Source organism: Chlamydotis macqueenii, chromosome 20 (assembly GCF_036417535.1).
Source record: "Chlamydotis macqueenii isolate bChlMac1 chromosome 20, bChlMac1.mat, whole genome shotgun sequence".
In the NCBI taxonomy this organism is placed as follows: Eukaryota; Metazoa; Chordata; class Aves; order Otidiformes; family Otididae; genus Chlamydotis; species Chlamydotis macqueenii.
In genome coordinates this window covers 12,309,091-12,330,204 of record NC_141575.1, presented here as the reverse complement: position 1 = coordinate 12,330,204, position 21,114 = coordinate 12,309,091, and the positions used below count along the sequence as shown (strand labels likewise).

Below are 21,114 nucleotides of genomic sequence, written 5' to 3'. Positions count from 1 at the left end.
GGCAGAACCCGTTCCTCAGCAGCAGAGTTCCCAGAACCGGGAACCCAGCCCGCCATCCCCACCACCCCTGTGCGGTGGCAAGGGCTCTCTGCATCCCTTGTGGAGGCAGCCCCAACGACGTGAATGGACGACATGGGGGTAGAGAGGGAGGACGCCTATGACCAAGCAATTGGCAATTTTACCAAATGCCCTCCTACTCTGCTCAGGCCTCTGCTCTGTGCCACCTGTCCGAGCGGGTGAAGGCGGCTGCAGTGTGGCATGCTGGGAGGATAGTACCCGGCTGCTGGGGTGGGATGAGAAGCGGCCGGCCTGCCCGGGCTTGTACCTGTGCAGGATGGGCTTTCTGAAGCTGGCACTGCCCGTTCAAGGCAGATGTGCGAGCGGCTTTCGGACACGAAGGGAGACAAGGCTGAGAGTTAGGCACCCAGCCCGACGGTCCCCACCTCCCCTGCATGGTGGCGAAGGCTCTCTGCATCCCTTCTGGAAGACAGCCCCAGCTGTGAACGGATTAACATGGGAGCAGAGAGGAGAGAGCCTGTGGCAGTAGTCCCAGCCACGGCACACAAGGCAGCCCTGTCGAGGGGAGCGTTGGGGCTGCAGGATTCAGCAAGAAGGGCATCTCACGGAACAGGTTGTTGATCAGGCTGGACCCACAGAAGGGCAAGCGGGCTGTGAGGAAGGCCTGGATCAGAGAGCAGAAGGAGCCACTCAGCCGTGAGATGGCCAACAAGCAGCGGCACATCTTCTTGCTCGCGAGTGCTGGGCAGTGGAGGCGGCAGCAGGCAGCCTGGTACCGATCATAGGCCATAGCGGCCAGGAGCACACACTCAGAGCCCTCAAAGCAAAGATGATCTGCGTGATGCAGCCCACAAAGGAGATGATCTTCTGTGACAAGACAGAGTCTCCAAGTGTCTTAGGGAGGGTTACAGAGGAGTAGCAGATGCCTAGGAAGGAGAGGTGGCCCAGGAAGAAATACCAGGGGAGTGCAGGTGGGCATCAGCCAGACGAGGGTCACGATGAGCAGGTTCCCTGAGAAGCCTGTGCTTCTTGCTTGTTTACCTGACACTAGCGGGGAACCAGCTCCTCTCCCTGCTCCAGGTGTCCTGGGCTGCAGCTGGAGCGTGGCCTAAAGATCCCATGGAATGTGACAGGCTGGACCCTGCCCTCCTGAACTGCCCTTCAGGGGAGCAAATTTGCCTTTACAGCATTAGTGAAGATACAGAAAGGTCTCATGCTTCCCCTCTCCGTCACAGGGATCAGATCTCAAAAAAGATCTGGGAGCAGATCTCAAAAAAAAAAAAAAAGAAACCTTCGAATGTTACAGACAAAGAAGGTGTCTGCTTGTGACTGCTGCACTCTAGATGTGACAAGGAGCAGAAAGGCATCAGAAGGTGATGGTGTGATTCAAGGGGGCTTGGGGGCGGTGAGGAAAAGCAGAGACATGAGCCTGAGGGAAGAGGGAAAGGCTCTGAAGCTAATGAGAAACTGGAGCTCAGGGATAATGGAGATGAGATCCAGGCACAGCAGTGGGAAGGGGTACCCTCAGGGATATGGTGCCAGGCTTTGAACCAGGAAAGGAACGGAGATCGAAGGACAGGCATCGTCCTCACGGTGCTGATTTGGGACATGCTGGAAGCGTGGGAGCTGGTAAACATGGGCATAAACAGCTGTAGGGATGAGAGCAGCTGGGAGAGCAGCATGGGCGGCCGAAGGCCGGTGCCATCTCTGGGAGATGGTCCATAGGAAATAACACAAATGGTTGTGGTCTCCAGCAAAGCTGGTATGGAGGAACTCAGACTGCTACATGGAGCCACCTGTGACAGCAGATATTCCTGAAGGACAGAGAAATAGGTGGTGTGAGCAGAGCAGAGGCGATGCAGCGCATGGGAGGGAGGGTGGGAACGAGAGGCGAGGAGGAAGGGTGGCACGGCACAACACATCTAAAGGAGCTGTCAAAAGATCTTCCTGGATCAAAGTCATCTCAGGAAGGAGGGAAGGAAAGGTCTGCCTGCATGGTGCCGGGAGTCTATTCCAGGTGCCCTAGCCAGAGTGGGGTGAGGACAAAGCCCCTGGAGAAAAATTCTTCCAGGAAGAGGAACTCTTTGGTGGGAGGAGGATATAAACCACAGCCTTGTCTGTAATGGCAGTTCCAGACTCCTTGGATATGGCATCTCATACACCTCTGCCCCAGGTCACAGCATGGAGCGAGCAGATGGGGTTTTTTTGTACCTGTTCCTGAAAAATAGGCTGTTTTTAGAAGAGCTATCTGAGAAAATAACTTCAGCTCGAGTAGGCATGAGTCAATGCCATTTTGTGTAAATGGGAAGATCAATAGGAGCAGATTGGCTGCTGTGGCTGTGAGCAAGCATGAATCAGGACAAGTGAGGAAAGCTGGTTACTGCAGCTGGGCAAATCTGGGAGGTTGAGCATGCAAACATAGAAAAGAGCTGGGATTTTGTGACAACAAAGGTGCAAAACCCAGCAGAAAACTCCCTCTCGAGCACAAGGGAGAGGCTGGTGGAGCAGGGCTTCTCCCCTGGCAAACAAGCATCAAGGAGGGTGTTTGGAAAGAGTGGAAATTCTGCAAGGGAAGAAAAGAGCCTGAAAAGTGGTGAGCAAAATCTGCACCGAGAGATGAAGGAGTGCAGGGAGAGTGTGGAAGTTGCCCCTGGCGTTATGAGATTAATGTACGCCCAGTAGTTGAAGGACAGGCAGCCCCCTGTGCTCCTCAGTCCAGTGCCCTGGAGGTCAGACATCACCCGCTCCCGGTTTTCTGAAGATGGGAGAAGAGGAATCCAGCACCGGGCATTTGCAAGGCTTTAGGGGAAAGAAAAAGAAAAAAATGGGTGAGCAGAGGAGCTTTGAGACCACGGAGGAGTCTGCCTGCCTACAGGGTCCTCAGCTGGAGCCCTGGTGATCCGGTCAGCCCGGGGCAGGCGTGAGCCATGAGTGTGGTACAAGATGCCAAACGGGCCGTGGGGACAGTGGAAAGGTTTCCAGTGCATGAGGGAAAAGACTGATGCTGTGGTATGTTAGTGAGACCTTGCCGGACAGTGCCCAGGGAGAGGGAGCCCACTCGAGGAGCAGGAAGATGAGCCGGGCTGCCAGGGTGCCTGGAGAGGGGAGACTCCATCAGAGAGTACGTGGCACCTATGCTTCATCAAGGTCAGCCCAGAAAAGCAAAGCCAAGCAGGGAGATGGCTATGGCATCAGGGAGCAGAGCCTTTCCCTCAAGCACACTGCTGTGGGTAGCCCTGGCATGGGCAAGGCTGCCAGACCTAGCAGCTTAAACTCAGTTTAAAAAATGTCTTTGACCCAGGAATCACCTCCTCAGATCTAGTGCACCAGGGTTTGGAGAAGGAGTCAAGGTCTCACCTGGTGCCTTCTCAGGAGCTTTGGGGCCCAAAGTGCTCACATCATGGGGCAAAGGCAGGAGCAGTTTTGGTTCCTAAATCTCTTTGTCGCCACTGAAAACTTTTCCCTTTACCTAAAATAAACTTCTTCTAAGTATAGGTAGGTGTCTGCAGAGCCTTAGCATTGGTTTAACAAAGCAGAGGTGGAAAACTACCTGCCTTCTTCATTTAATTTCCCAACAACCGTCGGGGTTTGCAATTAAATCTGCCAATCCGAGAGTTGTTAGCTGGATGACCAGCCAGCCATCAGGAGTGTCTGCCTTTCTGCTAATCAAATCACATTTGATTTGCAATCAAATCTAAAATGAGAAAAGTGAGCTCGAGGCAGAGTCGGGAGCGGCTGACAGGCGCTGCTCTGCACGAAGCAGAGGCCAACGCCACAGCCTCGCTGGGTTTGTAGAGCCGCATCCTGGATAGACCAGGAACACCGGTGGGAAACAGGCTGTGGCACAGAACCAGGGACACGTCAGCGGGCGGGCAGAGCCGTGTTTGCAGTAGGGGCAGGGCTCCTGCCGCGCTGGGAGCAGGTGAGTTGTGGTCCTGTGAACTTTAAGACGTGTGCCGGGCCCGCAGGTTCTCATCTGGCTGCTGGGCTGTGAGAGGGGCTGCAAGGACACCCACGTTGGCTGGTCGTGGGAGAGGGGCACAGTGCAGAGCTGGCCTTGCAGGACCCCAGCGTGGGGCTGACTCCTTCCCTCCTCCATCCTACAGCTGTCTTGCCCTCCAGCACTCACCCCTCACAGATGCTGGGGACACTGGTGACCCAGCGCCTGCACATCCTACCTTGAGAAGATGCTTTCTCTCCTCACACCAGGTGTATCTGGCAGTACCAGTGGTTTGGGACAGTGGGGTGATTTCAATGTTCTCCTGGGAGGCAACTGGGACAAGGTCCCTTGTCACAGCACAGTTCATGCTCCACACGGGCACCATGCTGCGGGATGCTGTGGGAGCAGGGAAGCACGCTACGGGAATATGACGTGCTGGGTCCTGTGCTCAGTGCCCAACAGTGGACTCCCCAAGGGGTGCTCCACCAGCATCCCCACGAAGAGGGCCCCAAACCTCCAGGGGCCAGACTTGGGTGCAGGTTTGAAGTTGTCTTTTAACTCCTCTAGCAGCTCGAGGCAGCCGAGGGGATGGTCCTACAGTGGAGCAGGAGTAGCACGGCAGGCTCTGCACCCAAAGCGCGTTGGAGACACCCTTAAGCAAGAGCCTGAGTCCAGGAATACACCAGTGTTTGGCTCTTCAGCCTGTGCTTTCCTTGTCTGGCTTGTTTTCCCCACTTTTGCAACCAGGAATGTACCTCCTGGCTCTGCTAGATAACCTTGGTTTCTTCTAGACAAGGTCCTCTAGATTTCAGGGTGACCTAAGGGGCCTGAGCAAGCATAAGGCGTGTTGCTTCTCTGAACCACTGCTCGGAGACCTTCCACTCCTGAGACATTTTGGAATCTGGAAGGGAAGTTTAGATCAGGTTGCTCAGGGATTTGTCCACCTCAGTTGGATACCTCCAAGGATCGGGGGGTACTCAACCACGCTTCCGGACACCTGCAGGACCATCTTCATGACGAAGAGCTTTCTCCTTTTGTCCTACTGGAATTTGCCATGTTGCAGCTCATGTCTGTGGCCCTTCATCCTACCACTGAGCACTCTGGGAAGAGTCTGGCTGCATCTTCTCCAGATCCTCCCCTGGGGCAGCTGGAGATGGCACCCAGATGTCTCCTTCACCTTCTTCTGGAGGCTGGACCAGCCCAGCTCCCTCAACCTGTCCTCTTTGTGCTGTGCTCCTGGCCCTGGCCAGCTTCATGTCCTCCACCAGGCTCTCAGCGGTTTGTCAGGACCTTTCTTGTACTGGAGAGCCCTAAAGTGGACCAAGCTCTCCCAGTGCGGCCTCACAAGTGCTCCTTGAGCTGACGGCTCTCCTTCTCTACTCCAGACCAGGATGCATCCAGCTGCCTTTGCCGCAAAGCACTCTGCTCGCTGGTGTTCAGGTTGCTGCCCACTGGACACGCAGGGCTTTTCATGCAGCACTGGCCGTCTCCCTCCCCAGTCTGCCCAGTTGCATGGGGCTAGCCGAGCCTGGCGGCTATCCCATCCTGGGTGCTGCTGAGGCCTCTCTGCATGGCAGCTCCAGCACAGCAACCTGTACCCAAAGCTTTCCTGTCCCCAAGGGGCACATTGTCACTGATACTGGGCATCACTGGGACTGATGCACCTTCACGCGTTTCAGATTTGCTGACCCTGGCAGCTCGAGAAGTCCCCCCCCACATTGTTTCCCACAGACGCTTCCCATGACTCGTTGGGTCAGCCAGTCATGGAGCCAGGGTATGAAACCCTTCTTACAAAGGCTTGTTGTGCCACTGCAGTGCCTGGAGACAGAAGCTGTATTCTCCCCTTCCCAAACCAGGGAGCCAAACCAGTGTTCATTCCTCTATGGGCTCAGACCAGCACAGAGGTGTCTACAAGCAGAGGACGTCCCTGAGCCTCTAACACGTGGTTGCTCCAGGTGGGGTGGATGGGCACCTGAGGGCCCAGGTTTTTGGGATGGCCGAGAGCCCAGCAGTCCCGAGCAGCAAGCAGGACCTGGCTCACAGGCTGAAATCAAAACACCGTTGTCATGGCGGCCAGTGCTACACTTAGAACCAGAGACGATCTGACACAGTGGCATTTAAAAGGGGAAAAAAGGAAAGTCGAGAGGATTAAATATCACATATGGCACAGAGCTCGTCTGGAAAGGCCAGCTTGGCTTCACTCTGAGTGCTTAAGCTGATATTAGCAAATACAAATGCTAAACAACATTACAGAGGGAATGTCTAAGTGGAAGCCAGGTTGATTAAATTGATTTAAAGAAGCTGATCAGAAATAAGATAATGTTGTTAAACTTGCTGAAGCTGCATCCACATGAAGAAGGTAAAATGACCCCTGGTACGTTAACTGGCAACAACGTCAGACAAACAGTGGAGACACTGGAATTTGGCCCCTTGCTCCTCCACACTGAGGAACGGCATCTGCACTTACATATATTCCTTTCTTCAAAGGCACTGGGAGCAGGAGTTTAACAGTAGAAGATGTTTGGCCAGTAGCCAGTCAAATTCAGAGTGAGTATTCAAAGGAAATAAACTGACAGAAAAGTGCAGAAACTCGGCATCTACCTTGGCTGTGGAGGCTGATAGGAAAGATGGGGAGAGACTCTTCCGCAGGGCCTGGTGTGACAGGACGAGGGGTGATAGTTTTAAAATAGAAGGAGGTAGATTCAGACTGGACATAAGGAAGAAATGTTTTATGCTGAGGGTGGTGGAGCACTGGCCCAGGGTGCCCAGAGAGGTGGTGGAGGCCCCATCCCTGGAAACGTTCCAGGCCAGGTTGGCCGGGGCTCTGAGCAACCTGATCTGATTGGAGATGTCCCTGCTCCTGGCAGGGGGGTTGGGCTGGGTGGGCTTTAAAGGTCCCTTCCAACCCTAACGATTCTGTGATTCTATAAATTATGTCACAGCAGAAACCAAGTCCAGCAGAGGAAAATCACACCTCAGAAATACAGTTTCTGGAGGAGTCAACACGATCTGGGTGTTGGATATCCCCTGGTCAGCTGAGAAGGGTCTTCATTAAAGCTTGCAGGGGACAAGCTGCCATAGGCTAGGGAAGAGGATCCTCACGCGGATAAATGAGTGGCTGAGAGAGAGAAAAAGGGAGGAAGGTCATCCAGGGAGCTCACTGTGCTGACAGATGTCTTGTAAAACATCTCACCCACATGCAGCAGGTGCCAAAGGTGGCAGATGCAGCATGAGGAGAAGTTAGGAGAAGATCAGGGAAGATCTAAACTGTAACCACACCTTCTCAGATGGGTGGAGGTCCAGGTCTGGTCATCCACCCCAGCAAGGACATGGTCTGAGCAGGAGAGGGAGAGCGAGGGACGAGGGGCACAGCTGCGAGAGCAAGGAAGTGTGTAAGATTTAAGATCTGGAACAGTACGAAAAGGATGACTAGGGAAGACAGTCTCCGTACCACTGACAAGTGCCGCAGCCGTTGGCTGTGAACCTACTGCCCCAAAACCCCTCTGCTCTCTCCAGCAGCCAGCTGGGACCTGGGTGCCTGGGCTGATCCCCGCGGCAGCACCCCGGTCCCTGCCAGCCCGTCTCACCAGCAAAGGGGCTGCGGTGAGACCGCTGTGACACGCGAAAGGGAGCGTGGTGACGGGCGGTGCAGCTCCTCGGGGCAGGACACAGCCCGTGCTGGGAAGGTGCCTCACCCCAGGAAGCCCTGGGGAATTCTCTGGGAAGAAAAGTCCCGTGGCATCCAACGTAGGGTGACACCTGGCCAGGTTGCTGAGGGGGATAGAGGGGGGCAGGTACAACTCCGTTTCACCCTGTCCCCACAAGCGTCTCCTCGCCCGCCTGTTGTGGAAGGCAGGGTGCTGGGAGAGGGGCTGCCTGGTGCGGTGAGGGTCTATGAGCAGCAGGGACAGCAACAGGCTGAGGGACCATGGGAGGCTGTGGTGGGGACGCCCTGCCTGCAGGAGGGGACTCGCACTGAGAAAAAAAGCTAAAATCACAACCTGTGTGCATCCTGCTCCGGGGCACAGGGAGACAGAGGACGGAAAAAGGAGGAGTGGAAAACACCGGTGGCAAAGAGAAATGATGACAGTGCTGCCTGGCAGGGTGACCCCTGCACGCGGCAGGAAGGAAATGTTCAGCTGGAACATGGTGTGGAGGCACTGGGACTCCCTGTCACACAGAGCTCGTGGCAAAGGGCATTGCTGGCAGCAGGATGTTTTCATTCGCACCAAAAACCAGCCTGGAGGCAACGCTGTGTGTGGGCCCGGTGTGGCAAATGCTGAATTGTTCCAGTCCAAACTGCCGGGGAGAATTCCTGCCGGAAACCCTGAGCCTCTTCCGAAGAGAGTGGAAATGACGCTGGGTTCAGAAGCCCCAGTGAGGTCCCTCACCCTGCCGCTGCCGGGATGTGTCCAGCTCTCGTCCCTGCTCAGCGCTGGGGTCAGGAGGGGCCGTTTCCCAAATGTATTTTCCCAGTCCATGTGAGGAGGAAGGAGGGCCTGGGAACATCCCGAGGTGCTCAGGTGCTTGGATTACATCTTCCTGGGTAACTGTTACTGTCACGCGGCAGCAAACGAAGGCCCGGGTGAGTGGCCAGGCTGGCCAGGGATGGACAGGGTGGGACGGGCCGTGGAAGGGATTTTGGAGGAGCTTCCTTTTCCGGGAGAGGCACAAGGCTGCATTGCACCCTGCCTGACATCAGTGCCTGCCAGCACCGGCTGGGCCCTTGGCGATGAGAATGTGTGAGGTGCTGGGGCTTTGCTGGGGACACAGTTTACCTTGCGGTTCCTCCTGGGTGGATGTGGGGAGCTGGACAGAGCAGGAAGTGAAGGATGGAGAGGGATTTCAGAAATATAAATTCAAAGCGAGACACTCTCAGGAGGCAGATGCCCGCCACCGTCTGATAATCTGACTGTGGAGCAGGGAGAGGCAGAGACCATGCACAGCCCCGCACCAGCTCTCTGGGTTTGGGTCTGGAGCACTCAGACACCCGCCTTCTGCCTTCCACCAGCCCTGCAGCACCACGGGGCTGAGATGTCCCAAAGTGGAGTCTCGCCCCTGCCGTGGCCCAGCCTGAGCTGGTGGGCAAGCAGGGCTCCAGGGGACCAGAGGGCTGCAATCGCTGTGGGGCAAGCGGAGGGAAGAACACGAAGGCTGGGGAAAGATGCAGCAGCCACGAGCGCCGCAGAGCAGCCAGTGCACTGGGAAAACATCACGAGTCTCCTGGGAATCAGGTTAGGACAACCAATGCTCAGAGACACCGAGGGTCAGCAGCTGGCCTCGGGGCAAAAGACCACGGCAGGTCAAGAGCGTGCAAAAGAGTTCGGCATCATTCCCCACAGCTCTCGCGAGCCTGCGACTGGGGCGGTAGAAGCTGCTGGCTTAATTATTTGGCTTATTTATCTGCCATCCCTCCAAGGCAGGGGTCTGGAAAGTCGTCATCTTTCTGAAATCCCTGGGACAACGTCAGGAGGGCAGAGCCGCCTCCAGTAGCACATAAGCCACAGGACAGCAGAGGCCTGGCAGGCACTGAGATTTCAAAGGATCTCAGTCAATTACGATAATTTGATGGGAATAACCTTTTTTGGGGCCTTTCTTTTCCAGTATAACTTCTGAAGTCAGGCATCTAAGAAATCTACTTTCACTCCTTTTTCAAAAAAGCTCCAGCCCAGACTTATGCGCCCAAAAGTGCGTGCAGGCCAGGCTCCGCCAGAAAGCCAGAGGTGAAAAGGGACATCTTAACATCTCGATGGTGTGAGGCTGGGGGGTTTTCATGGGGTTAGCTTTTGGAGGGTGGGAGAGTTTGAGTTTTTTGGGTTTTTTAGGTTGTTATTTTGAAGCCACTTTCAAAATTTTGGTCACAAAAGGAGTGTTGGATGGTGGCGGTTGTCACAGCCCTCCAAACCTCACCCTCAGCCTCTGTGGCCAAGTCCCACAGCCTTTCTCCTCTTGGCCCCTTGTGCCCATGGGACTTCCAGCCTCACTGCACCCCTCACCTCACCTTTGCCTGGCCATGGTTCTGTTCTTGCCCCATGGGAGGCATCCAGAGTGTGGGCTCCGAAAATGCCCTTGCTTGAGCGACCCTCCCCTGGCCGCTCACCATCCACAGACCCCAGGAGGAGAACAGAAGGGACCACATGCCTGAGCACCCCAGGTTCTCCCCAGACAGCTGCAGGGTGAGTTTCTGTTTATTTGTCAAAAAGGAGGGACTGTGCACTGGAGGAGCAGGGGATGTGTCAGAGCCTTGGCCACCAAGCTCAGAAGAGGGATGGTCGAGCAGTAGCCTGGAGCTTCAGAGCATGGGTCTTGCATTGCTGGGAGGGAGCATCTACCAGCCAGCCTGCACCTCCTAGAAAACAGCCGGGAGACTGGGGCTGAGAATTCAAGATGAGGAGGCCGATGGAGAGTGCAAGCAGGGCTTTCCACCAAGATCTCTCCAGTTCTGCAGGGTGAGCCATCTCCAGCAGTAGATTTTTAGCCAACCCCTACAACTGAAAGTGTGGGAAATCACATGCCAGGGTGGGCCAAAACCAACCACGTCTTGTGTGGTGAGACACCAACCCAACCTCTGGCAGGTTTTGCCAGTCCACAACCCCAAGGTCCCTTTGGCAAGAGCCAATGTCCTGGCCCTCGCTGCTGGATGAGCTCTGCAGCCATTTCTCCACTGAACTGGTGGTTTTGGTCCAAGCGCCCTTGCTCACCGCTGGGCAACTGCACTGCGGAGGTCCCCGCTGCAGAGCGACTCCAAAGGGAATGGTTCCTACCTGGGTGTGAGCTCCAGCACAGGTTTGAATGACCTGGCCCCCAGAGCAATTTGAGGAGTTTGTGGTGGCCCCTGGTGGGACATCAAGGGGGGCAATTTCCAGTTGAGGACATTGCAAACGCCGCATCGCACTGCAGCAACTCACCTACACTTGATCCAGGCTGCATTCATCTGTGAAAATAAAGAGAAAGGCTGAGTCCAGGCGGCAGTCTGGCTAGTCCCATTCAGCACCCAAAGTAGAGAACCCACGAATGAACTTGCGCAAGGCGAAAGCCACAGCGTGCCAAGCCAGAGCTCTTTCTCCCGCCAGCTCAGACCACAAAGTGGTGGCAGCGATGGGCTGAGCTGGTGAAGGCCGGCGTGTCTTGGCTCCCTACACCGACAGAGCCAGAGCCATGCTTACCCTGGCTGGGAAGAAACTTGATCATCTCGTCGGTGAAGTTCTTCTCCCTTGCAAGCTTCCTGAACAGTGCTGCGATTTTTGGGCTCACCCCTCGGGTTCTGCCTAAAGGCAAAGACAGGAGTTGGCTTCAGGCTGTGGCCTGTCCCTGTGTCTCCCGGGCAGCCAGCAAGCATGCCCGGGCGAGGACGGGGCGGATGGCGGTCCCTGGGAGGAGGCTGGAGGCACTGGTGGGAATCCTGGAGGGCGGTGGTGGCCAGGGACATGAGACCCCCCCTCCCAGGGGACGAGACAAAGCAGAAGCCCTGGCACCAGCGCTTTGCTCCTCTTGTGGTTCCTGTCCCCGCTGTTTCTGCACCTCTTATGGCAGTTCCCTTGCCCTTCACCCCATTTCGCCACGCGAGTTACCTGAGGCCGTGGACTCCCGGCACAGTGCAGGAGCCAGAGCCTCGGCCTCCCCGCCAGCCCCTTTCCCTGCCGCGCAGGGGATGCAGCAGTCCCCACCTTGCTCCTGCACCCCACCCCAGGACAAGGGCTCCTGGCAGGAGGACAGCTGTGGAGAGGGGGTCTCTCCCACAGACGCCCCGGCTCCTGGCTGCTTGGGACACTGCGAAGCACCCTGACACCTGCGAGCCGTTTGCCCCACTCAGGCCGTCACTGCCTACGCACTGTAGAGCCTCAGCATGCGGAAGGTCTTCCCGTTCTTCACTTTGGAGGCAAAGACAACTCCGTACGTCTTGCCGTCAGTATCCACCACCCGTGCCGTCGTATTGCTTTTCTCTGCAAAAGGATGTGGAGGAAAGAAAAAAAAGTAATGACTTCCCCCTGGGAGCTCCCACACTGCTGGAGGGCTGCGAAAGCACGAATCGGGGTGCCAGGGGCCAGGCCGACCCACCCCCTTCTGTGTCTCCCCTGCCTAGTTTTTCCTCTCACTAAGGCTCCTCTGGAAGCCCAGGGGAGCCCACAGATCAGAGCAGGGCAGGGGATGGGAACACCAACACGAGAGGGTCTGGGGATGACCGCTGCAGACGGCAGCAGAGCCTGGCTGGCATCAGATTGATGCTTTGACTGGGGATGGTGGGAAACCGCTCTCGCTTCATCCCTCAGGAGTGTCCATCCGCAGCCCCGTTGCAGAGCGAACCCACTTTCCCCCAGGGTTTAAGCTCGGTCTGAACACGTCTGCCTTATCCCAGAGCAACTTCCCAGCGGGAGGGAGCGGGGGGTCCACCGCAGCCGAGGGTCACCAGCGCTGGCACAGACCACCCTTGGGCTGCAGCCGGTGACCGACCGCAGACAGACATCCCACGCCAGGGCCTCAAGAAAGGCAGACGGGCACCCCCGAACCCCATGTTCCTGGGGACTGGCTGCTTCGGACAGGGGTGATGGGAAGCTCCTCTGCCCCGTCCCGGGGTGGGGCTCCCCCCACTCACCAGCGCTGTGGTATTCACCAGGAACACCTGTTTTCTTGTAGATCCACTCCGACTTGTAGCATTGTTCTGGGCTGCAAAACAGCGAAGGATGCTCTGGCCGGTGTGAAGTGACCCTGCTTACCCTCCCCTGGGGTCACTACCCCAAACGTGGGACTCGCCGCTCAGGAATGAGATGGTGTGGCCAGGGCAGGGAGGGGACAGGTGCCACCCTTGGAGCAACAGGTGCTGGGGTTGGCAGGGTTGGATTGCCCCGTGGGGTGACACGCTCTGAGCTGGTCCTGCTGGGAATGCTTTACCCATAGGGTCCCTGGTCCTGCTGCATCCCCGCAGAGAGCAGTGGGGTGCCTCCGCTTCCGGCTGGTGCTACCCCGAGCCCCGGAGAAGGGGTCCCCACAATGCAGTTCTCCTGAGCTGTTCCACACCATGGGGCTGGCGGCCCTGCCTCACCCCTGCCCGGGTCTTGGGTGGGTGCTGGCTGTAGGCATGCGGGTGGGACCCACTGGTGAAGGCCCAGGAGGAGGTTGGTCAACAAAGCCCGTGGAGAAGAGCGCTTGGCACTTACGTGGGAATGGCAAAGGCGACCTTCAGGTCACCCTCCTCCAGGACTGTGATGGTGGCCATTGACATCTTCAGCTTGTCCTTCTGCCGGAGGAAGCCCTCGGAGTCAGAGGCCAGAGCAACGATGTGCCATTTCCCTGCAAGCTGGGGACGAGGACGGGCTGTGAGTCCAGAGCAGCAGGCGGGGACTGTCCCCCCTCGGGGACCGAGCCAGGATGCCCTCAGGCCATGGGACACTCACGTCCCCTCCGGCACCAAAATTCCCACTGAGGTACCTATGCCAGAGCTGGGTGACTGCCCTCACACGGCTGTGACAGCGGAAGATGGTGGTAGCTGTCCCCACTACCAAAACCCCCCTCCCTGGTGATCGGAGACCGCCCTCTCCGGGATGCGGTGGGTCACCTTGCTCTCATCCAGCCCCGCAGTCTCGAGGTCCTCAGCCTCTGCGTGCAGCACGCAGAGCAGGGCCAGCCCCAGGCTCAGCACCACGCTCCTCATCTTGCCGCAGCCTCCTCCGGCGGGATGGAGAGCGGTGCCGGGGCTGCCGGCTTTATGGCATCGTGCTCTCCCCACCCTCCGCCCACCCTGCGCAGCTGCGTGCCGAGCTGCACGGCTAACGCTGCCCGCATTGGCTTGGGCAAGGTGGTGGTTTCGAAGGGCTGAAGTCACCTCGAGGTGAACAGCGTCCGGTCTCACGGGAGTAGGGAAGTGCCTGCGAGCCCCAGGAAGGGGCTGAGGGGCAGAGTTGCAGGAACTGTTGCACCAGTGCTGAAATTTGGGATTTTCCCCGGTTTCTTCAGTTGTTTGTGAAAGAACAAAGAGAGATTTTGTTTCTTGCCTGGCTGGCGGAGGCTGCCGGGAGGAGCAGGGAGGTTCTTCCCGGCATGGGCTGTGGCAGGCCCGTCACCCACTGACCCGTCACGAAGGGGCTGGGTGACCCGTCTCTGGCTGGGCTGGCATCTGCCCCGAGATTGTATCCAAACCCGGGTGCCCGCACGCTGCCAGCTGAACTACAACACCTGGCCCCACGGCGCCCGCGTAGGCCCACCCACTTGGCTCTGGGGCACTTGGGGGCCACAAAGTGAGACGCACTCGCAGCGGGGGTGGACAGAAGAAGGGGTTTGTGTCACTGTGGGAGCATCCCCTCCTCCCTCGTGCCCTGGCTCTGACAGGCTCCTGCGGGTCACAGTCCTGAAGGGTCTGTGCTGCTCTGAGGGACCCCCGCTCCAGGGCGGGGGGGACCAGCGGCTGCCCTGCTTTGCAGGAGGTGGAGGGGGATGGAGGAAGGGTGCTGGCTGCCCTTGGGTCTCAGCGCAGCACAGTCCCACCTTGGGATGAGGGCACCAAGGGGGCCAGGAGACAGGTGTGGGTGTCCTAGTCCTGCTGTGCACTTACCCTGGGCATCCCCAGCGTGGCCGGGTGCCCTGAGCAGGGAATGGGCTGTTGTGGGGATGAGCTGCACACGGGGAGCCACAGCCAGTGCAGCCTGGCTACTGACCCACGGCCAAGCTCCGCGAACCCCTGTCCGTGCCAGCCCGATTCTCCCCTGCCCGCATCCCCGGCAGCTGCCCCGCTGCTCCTTCCCCATCCTCCCCACACTGGGCTCAGCAAACAGCGCAGCAAAGGAGCCCCCCAACGCCCCTGGGGTACTGAGAGGAGGGATGGGATCCAGGGCCTGCCTGGGGACCCTGGCAGCACCCCCACTCCAGCCAACAAAAGCACCGATCTTGAGGGCAGCTTCTGCACCTATTTATTGAGGGGAGCGAGGTGTGATCCTGGTGTGGGGCAGGGGTCTGGCAGAGCCTGGCCAAGGAGGGCACCATGGAGCGGGGACAGAGCCTCGTTTCCACCAGGTCTGGAGGACACATGGCCCCTTCAGCTGCAGGGAGGCAGGACAGACAGACAGAGGAGCCATCAGAGCAGAGCCCCGAGGCTGGCAGGGGGCTCCCTGGGGGACTGCTCATCCCTGCTCAGCCCAGGCCACGCTGGGAGGGAGACCCGGCGCCCGCTGACACGCTCACCTGATGGCCTTGGTGCATCCATCTGTTGGAAAGCAAGGAAAGGAGTGAGCACACCACAGGCAGTGCCCCAAGCCCCCGCACAGCATCCCCACGCAGAGTGGGCCGCGTGCACGCCCCGCACCATCCCGGCGCTCACCCGACTTGGGCAGGATGGCCAGCATGTCCTCGGTCAGGCCCAGGGTGGGGATGAGCTCTTTGAACTTCTGCAGGAGCTGGGGGCTGGCGTCCTGCTCCCTTGCTGCAGCCAGACACCCGAAATGGGGGTTGGTGAGTGCAGGGGGACCTGGCAGTAAGCCCCATGCCGGGGGGTCTGGCTCCCATGGAGTAGTGGTGGGATCCCCAGGGCAGGGCAAAAACGAAGCCAGGGTGGACACTGGGCACCCCACGGCTGCCCTGGGCTGGCAGCGCAGGGGCACAAGACCTTTGGGATGGGCAACCTACCCACCCGGGGTGGTACGAGGCAGACGGTGAGGCTGAGGGTCTGCGGCCAGACTGGCAGGCTGCAGGGGGGCTTTAGTTTGAACTGTGATCAGACGGGGACAGTTTTGGTGCAAGGTTTAATTCCTCCCAGAATGAATTCCCTGGGTGCCAGCACGCTGCGTGCTGATGCTGTGGCCTTGGGCGATGGTGGGGACCTCAGCCCCTGCCCCCCGTCAGTGCCCGTCTCCCTCCTTGGGGCACTATGGGGGCCCGTCCCTGCTCCTGACACCCACTGAGGAGCTGCAGCCCGGTGCTGGACTCCTGCTCCTTCCGCTGGAGCTCGTGCACGATGGCATAGCTGCTGTAGTCTGTCTCCATCACACGCAGATCCCTCTTGTCTTCCGCTGCTGAAGGACCCCAGACGGTGCCCGGTCAGGGATGTGGCACAGCCCAGGCACCTCCAATGGCTCATAACGGGGCTGATGGCCCCAGATTTACCCGAGGTGGGTATGAGAAGGGAACCACTGAGCACCCACCCGCATGCAGCATGGCCTCTCGCTGAGCGACAGAGGCAGAGGGGCAGAACCCACCTCACACAGCTCCCCAGGCACTGGGGGCTGGTGGTGCCCACCCTCCATTTCAAGGTGTCCGTGGCTCTGATCCCCCGTGCTTGCACATACCTGTGTAGTGCCCTGCCTCCCCGCTTTTCTGGAAGACCAGCTCGAACATTTGGCACCCGTCTGGCCTGGAAAGGGAAAATGGGAATGGCAAACAGCTGGATGCTGCGCGGGAGGGCAGCAGGCTGGTGGGCGCAGGGGGGTGCAGGCAGGGCCGGACGCCGTGGGGTGGTGTGTCTGGAGGATGCCCCTCACTCAGCTGCTTTGGGAGGGGGAGTCCTCTGGCCCACATGGGACGCGGCGAGCGGGACAGGCACTTACAGGGGCCAGGCAAGCTTCATGTCTAGGTCCCCCTCTGGCATGAAGCTGATGGTGGTGATGGATGACTTCATCTCGTCCTTCATCTTCAGAAACACGGAGCAGTTGGAAGCGACGGCTGCAACATGCCACCTCCCTGCAAACTGCAGCAGGACATCACCAGCGGGGTTCGGGAAAGCCATGGGGACCTGCCACCCTCTGTGGGGACCAGCCAGCCCAACATGGGGACTCGCCACCCCCCTGGGCACAGAGCACCCTGCCCTGCTGCATGCCGGGAGGGTGGGCACAGCGCCTGGCCCGTGTGTCCTGGGGAAGCACCGCGTGCCTGGGGGGGATCGTGGCCCCCGGGGTGTTGGTGTCCCTGCAGCGGGGCCACCGCCGGGCCTGGCCACAGCAGGCAGCAGCTGCCCAGGACTCACCCAATTTTGCATAAACATCCACACCCTCCTGGCAGCCGCCCTGATGCCAGCTCGGGGCCGGGACTGGGGGGCGCCTGGCTGTGCCTGGGGACGCAGCACAGGCACCCTGCCCCGGGCAGCCCCTCCAGCCCAGGCAGGACCCAGCGGGCGGGCACCCTGTCCCGTTACCTTCTCGGTGCTGAAGCCCGGCTGCATGGGGACCTCAGCACCAGCTCGCAGCAGGCAGAGCAGGGCCAGTGCCAGGCTGGGCAGCATCGCCATCATCCGTGCTCCAGGGACTGCACACAGGCAGAAGAGGCTGCACGGACCTTCTCGTCCCGCACCCACCTTTATAGCCCCCGCCGCTGGCAGCACCCCCTGCCCGCCCCCGCTTTATGCAACAGGTTACACAAGAGCGGGGATAACTTGTACCCGTGTTAGGTGACACCATCGGCCCCCTCACCCTCCGATTGCCCGGGCCCGGATGAATGCAGCCTTGTGCGAGACCCAGCCCGAGCACATCGGGGGCCGGGTGATGCCCCGTGCCTGCTGCTGTGTTCACAGAGGGGGACAAGGGTGCCCCCAGTGCCCACTCCTGGCTGATGCCCGCTGGCCCCAGGGTCTGGCGGTGCCGGGACGGATCCTGCCCCCAGGAGGGGATGGCTGGGCTGGTGTTTTAGCCTTGGGTTGGGTGGCAGCCGGGTGCCCCCCAGAAGGGGGGTGGCTGCCCAGGCTGCTGGCCGTGGGCACAGACCTCGCTCCCGGAGGGGGTCCAGGCTCGTGGCACCGAGAGCAGGTGGGCGGCCAGGGCTGAGCCACATCCAACATTCACAGCCATCGCACTGGGTCATGTCTGTCCTTGCTCAGATTTTTGGAGAGAGCCCCTGTGGCTGCCCATGGCCCTATCCCTGCGCTGCCGGCCTGCTCTCTGTCAGGGAAACCGAGGCAGGGAGGCTGGGGTAGCCCAGCGTGCCCAAGGGGGCGGGCGGGAGCGGATTCCCGCAGCAGGTCCCAGCCCTGGGGGCCCGCTCTCGCCAGACAGGGCAGGCTTGGTGGGCAGGCAGCACTGCAGCATGAGGTTGTGAGTGCACGGGGGGGTCCCGCTCTGGTGACCCCACAGCCAGGATCCGGGATCAGCCCTGACCCCCGCCACCAGCCCCAGCCCAGCCCACCACCACCAGCCGTGCCTCCCCCTCCCCATCGCCCCAGGGGCTCCCCTCAGGACGACCCAGCAGACAAGGGCGGGGGGCTGGTTTTATATGGGCTTTAATGGGGATGCTGGTACAGGTGTGGGGTGCAAAGCCAGAGGGCGAAGGCCGCTGTGGTGCTGGGGGTGTGCTGGGAACGGGACAGGACAGGACGGCTGCTGGCTCGCAGGGCTCTGGGGGCTCTGGCCGGCAGCAGCTGGTGGGTCTGCCTGGAAGAGATGAGGTGGTGAGCATGGCTGAGCTGGGGGAGACCAGGGACGCATGGGGGAACACTGGCCCCGCCAGCCCCACACTGAGTGGGTGGGCACCCCCCACCTAGGGCAATGACAGAGCCGCTCTGTGGGGATGGGGTGGAGGATCCCTGCACGGGTAGGGGGACCCCAGCGAGAGGAGCAGCTGGGGGGGGCAGGAAGGGGATGGGGGCTCTGCGGGGTGCAGCGGCTCTGAGCACCCCTGGTGCCCTCCCACAGGGCTGGTCTGAGCTGCAGTGAAGGCAGGACTCACCTAGGCAGCATCCACCATGCATTTGTCTGCAAGAGGAAGAAAAGCAGAGATCAGCTCCTCCAGGGGCTGCCCCCCACCGAGGGACCCCGCATGGGGATCCGCCCAGCAGCACCCCACGGCCGGCCCCGTGCCAGGGAGGGTGTCCTCCCTCTCAGCCCCGCGGGGTACCTCACCCCCTGCCCCTCCAGCCTCTCACCTGTGTGGGGCAGGATGAGGATGTCATCATCTGTCAGGCCCTGCTCCCTGGAGAACTGGCTGAACCGCTCCAGGCGCTCGGGACTGAGCTCCTTTGTCCGGCCTGCAGCGAGAGTGGGGTGAGGGGCACCCACCCTGCACCCCGCCGGGAGGGCTCACGCTGCCCCAAGCTGTGGGCAGCCTGGCGAGGAACAGGTTCCCCAGGAAAGGAGTCCCACCCCAGCCATCCCATGGGTCACCCTGGCTTGGGAGATGACACTGCCCTTCTCCCGTGGGAGAGATGTCCACCAAGGACATCCCGGGGGGCCCCGAGGGATGGGTGGCATGGGGGTCCCAGGGCAGACGTACTGTAGAGCAGCACCATGGTGGAGGAGCCTGTGCTCTTGGAGATCTGGGTGGCCACCAAGGCATACTCCTCGTAGTTGGTCTCCACCACGCGGATGTCGTGCTTGCTGCCCCAGCCTGCGAGGGACGGGGAGGGCACCGCTCAGCCATGGGCACCGGGCCAGCCCCAAGGTGCCCTGGCCCGGGCAGGAGTGGGGACAGGCGACAGCGGGGCTGGGCTGGGATCTGGGGGGCACGGCAGGGGCTGCCCCGCAGGAGGATGGGCTGAGAGCCTGGCACTCACGTGGGCTGGTGTAGCTGAAGCGCCCTGGCTGCTCCGTCTTGGTGTAAAGGCTGTTCCTCTTCTCGCACTGGTCACCCCTGGGGAGCACAGCGCGAGGATGTCAGCGGGGCCTGGGGGGGTGCTCCAGCCCAGGCACAGCCCCAGGCATGGCACCACAGGGGAGCACCCCCGGCGCGCCCGCCCGCTCCCTGTGCCCGTACTTGGGGTAGGTGGAGGTGACTTCCAGGTTCCCGTCTGCGGTGGTGGAGATGATGGTGGTGCACATCTTCATCAGGTGCTTCTTCTCCTTGAACCAGTTGGTGTTGGAGGCCAGGCCGATGCTGTACCATCTCCCTGTCAGCTGCACACAACCTCTGCTCAGTTCTGGCTGGGCGCAGACCCTGTCTCGCCCCTCAGCCACCCACCAGCCACAGCCCGGGCCACTTCGCCCTCCCTTCCTGCACCCGTGGCAGGACAGTGTCCTGGGGTGGGATCTGAGCTGCTACAGCCCTCAGCATCTGCAAAACCCAGCGGCCAGGAGCACCCTGGTTTACAATGTGCCCTTCGCTGCCCGGTACTTTGGGTGTTTCCCTCCTCTTTGTCCCAAGCTTGGGGAAGGGGTGACCGCCTGGCTCTGAGATGCCATCTGCATCCATCCAGAGGGTGAGGAGGGGTCAGGTGCCCCATGATCCCCATGGCCACTGGCTCAGTGCACCCAGAGAGGAGCTGTCAGCCTCGCAGACGGGCTGTGCTGGGACCACCCTGGCAGGACGCGCCACCCCTCACCCTGGCTGGACGCGGCTCCATCCCCGTTACCTCCCCAGAAGGGCAGAGGTGTGTGGGACCCCCTAGCACAGCAGCCCTGGGTTTTTTGGAGCCCTAGGTAGGGGCTGGATGGGGTCCGTGCTGGGACAGGGGACCCATGGCCCATCTCCATGCTGCCTGTCAAACTGAGCTGGCTTTTCCGAATTCCCCCTATAAAATCCCTGTACATCCACAGCCGCCCCACGGCCCGGCCCCACACCTGCTCAGAGCTGCCCCACAGGCTGGAGCCTGCATCCTGCGTCCCCTCTGGAACCACTGAACACAGGCCTGGGGGCTCTCCAAAGATGGGAGGCTGTGGGCTATGGGTGCACTGGCTGCCCAACCCCTCCCTGCACTGGGGACAGCCTGGCCCCACACCCACCCGCAACACCATCGCCATCCGTTTTCAGGGCGGGGATCCCCCTAAGCACCCCGAATCCTCACGCAGGTGATGCCGGCCCAGGTTGGGTCACCTTGTCCTGCTGGAAGTCGCTTTGCACAGGAACACCGGTCTGCGCGTGCAGGGCCCCAAGCAGGGCCAGCCCCAGGATGCCGAGCAGTGTGGCGTGCATGTCGCCCCGTGAGCTGAGCTGAGCTGAACTGAGCCGAGCTGAGCTGAGCCAGAGAAGCAGGCAGAGCTGGAGTGCTGGAGAGCCGGGCAAGCCCCTATTTATGGGCAGGCTGCGCGGTGGCCCCGGGGGGGCCAGCCCTGCCTCCCCCCCCCACGCCGTTATGCAAGCAAGAGCAGGGGCGAGCACTGAAGCCAAAGGGCAGGCGGAGGAACCTGCGAATGTTTCCCTCCTGTTGATGTGACATGTTTGCTTCAGGGTGCCAAACCGCTCCGCAGCAAAAACACGGCTTGCAGGCGGCGCAGCGGCTGTCCCTGCCCCCTCCGCGGCTCAGGGCTCCCCTA

At 60.2% G+C, this 21,114-nt stretch overlaps 3 protein-coding genes across 3 annotated transcripts; all 3 read right to left on the bottom strand.

Annotated features, from left to right (window-relative positions):
* Positions 1 to 10,128: 10,128 nt before the first annotated feature.
* Positions 10,129 to 13,667, bottom strand: LOC104476052 (extracellular fatty acid-binding protein-like). The gene is made up of 7 exons (XM_010115703.2): positions 13,512 to 13,667; positions 13,114 to 13,253; positions 12,552 to 12,622; positions 11,791 to 11,901; positions 11,125 to 11,226; positions 10,867 to 10,892; positions 10,129 to 10,307 (listed from the first exon to the last, which is right to left on the bottom strand). Exons 1-6 carry the CDS (start codon positions 13,605 to 13,607, stop codon positions 10,867 to 10,869), a joined length of 546 nt encoding a protein of 181 aa, XP_010114005.1. The 5' UTR covers positions 13,608 to 13,667; the 3' UTR covers positions 10,129 to 10,307.
* Positions 13,668 to 14,027: 360 nt separating this feature from the next.
* LOC104476053 (lipocalin-15-like) lies at positions 14,028 to 17,187 on the bottom strand. The gene is made up of 7 exons (XM_086764213.1): positions 17,073 to 17,187; positions 16,489 to 16,628; positions 16,231 to 16,295; positions 15,844 to 15,957; positions 15,252 to 15,368; positions 15,131 to 15,152; positions 14,028 to 14,175 (listed from the first exon to the last, which is right to left on the bottom strand). Exons 1-7 carry the CDS (start codon positions 17,166 to 17,168, stop codon positions 14,028 to 14,030), a joined length of 702 nt encoding a protein of 233 aa, XP_086620339.1. The 5' UTR covers positions 17,169 to 17,187.
* Positions 17,188 to 18,133: 946 nt separating this feature from the next.
* Positions 18,134 to 20,840, bottom strand: LOC104487755 (lipocalin-like). Its single transcript, XM_086763899.1, has 7 exons — positions 20,675 to 20,840; positions 19,619 to 19,758; positions 19,419 to 19,495; positions 19,139 to 19,252; positions 18,792 to 18,893; positions 18,596 to 18,621; positions 18,134 to 18,300 (listed from the first exon to the last, which is right to left on the bottom strand). Exons 1-6 carry the CDS (start codon positions 20,771 to 20,773, stop codon positions 18,596 to 18,598), a joined length of 558 nt encoding a protein of 185 aa, XP_086620025.1. The 5' UTR covers positions 20,774 to 20,840; the 3' UTR covers positions 18,134 to 18,300.
* Positions 20,841 to 21,114: the final 274 nt, after the last annotated feature.

Bases quoted from the DNA above. Each gene is read 5' to 3' on its own strand.
- LOC104487755 (XM_086763899.1), bottom strand. From the start codon at position 20,773: ATGCACGCCACACTGCTCGGCATCCTGGGGCTGGCCCTGCTTGGGGCC. The intron at 19,759-20,674 runs GTGACCCAACCT...GGTTGTGTGCAG, and splicing joins GCGACTTCCAGCAGGACAAG to CTGACAGGGAGATGGTACAG. The intron at 19,496-19,618 runs GTACGGGCACAG...TGTGCTCCCCAG, and splicing joins GTCACCTCCACCTACCCCAA to GGGTGACCAGTGCGAGAAGA.
- LOC104476053 (XM_086764213.1), bottom strand. From the start codon at position 17,168: ATGATGGCGATGCTGCCCAGCCTGGCACTGGCCCTGCTCTGCCTGCTG. The intron at 15,369-15,843 runs GTGGGTGTCAGG...GTCTGGCTGCAG, and splicing joins CACCGGGCTGCAGCTCCTCA to CAAGGGAGCAGGACGCCAGC. The intron at 14,176-15,130 runs GTGAGCGTGTCA...GTGGCCCCCAAG, and splicing joins GGATGCACCAAGGCCATCAG to TGCCCCAGAGCCAAGTGGGT.
- LOC104476052 (XM_010115703.2), bottom strand. From the start codon at position 13,607: ATGAGGAGCGTGGTGCTGAGCCTGGGGCTGGCCCTGCTCTGCGTGCTG. The intron at 13,254-13,511 runs GTGACCCACCGC...CCTCGTCCCCAG, and splicing joins CGGGGCTGGATGAGAGCAAG to CTTGCAGGGAAATGGCACAT. The intron at 10,893-11,124 runs GTAAGCATGGCT...TTATTTTCACAG, and splicing joins CAAGTTTCTTCCCAGCCAGG to ATGAATGCAGCCTGGATCAA.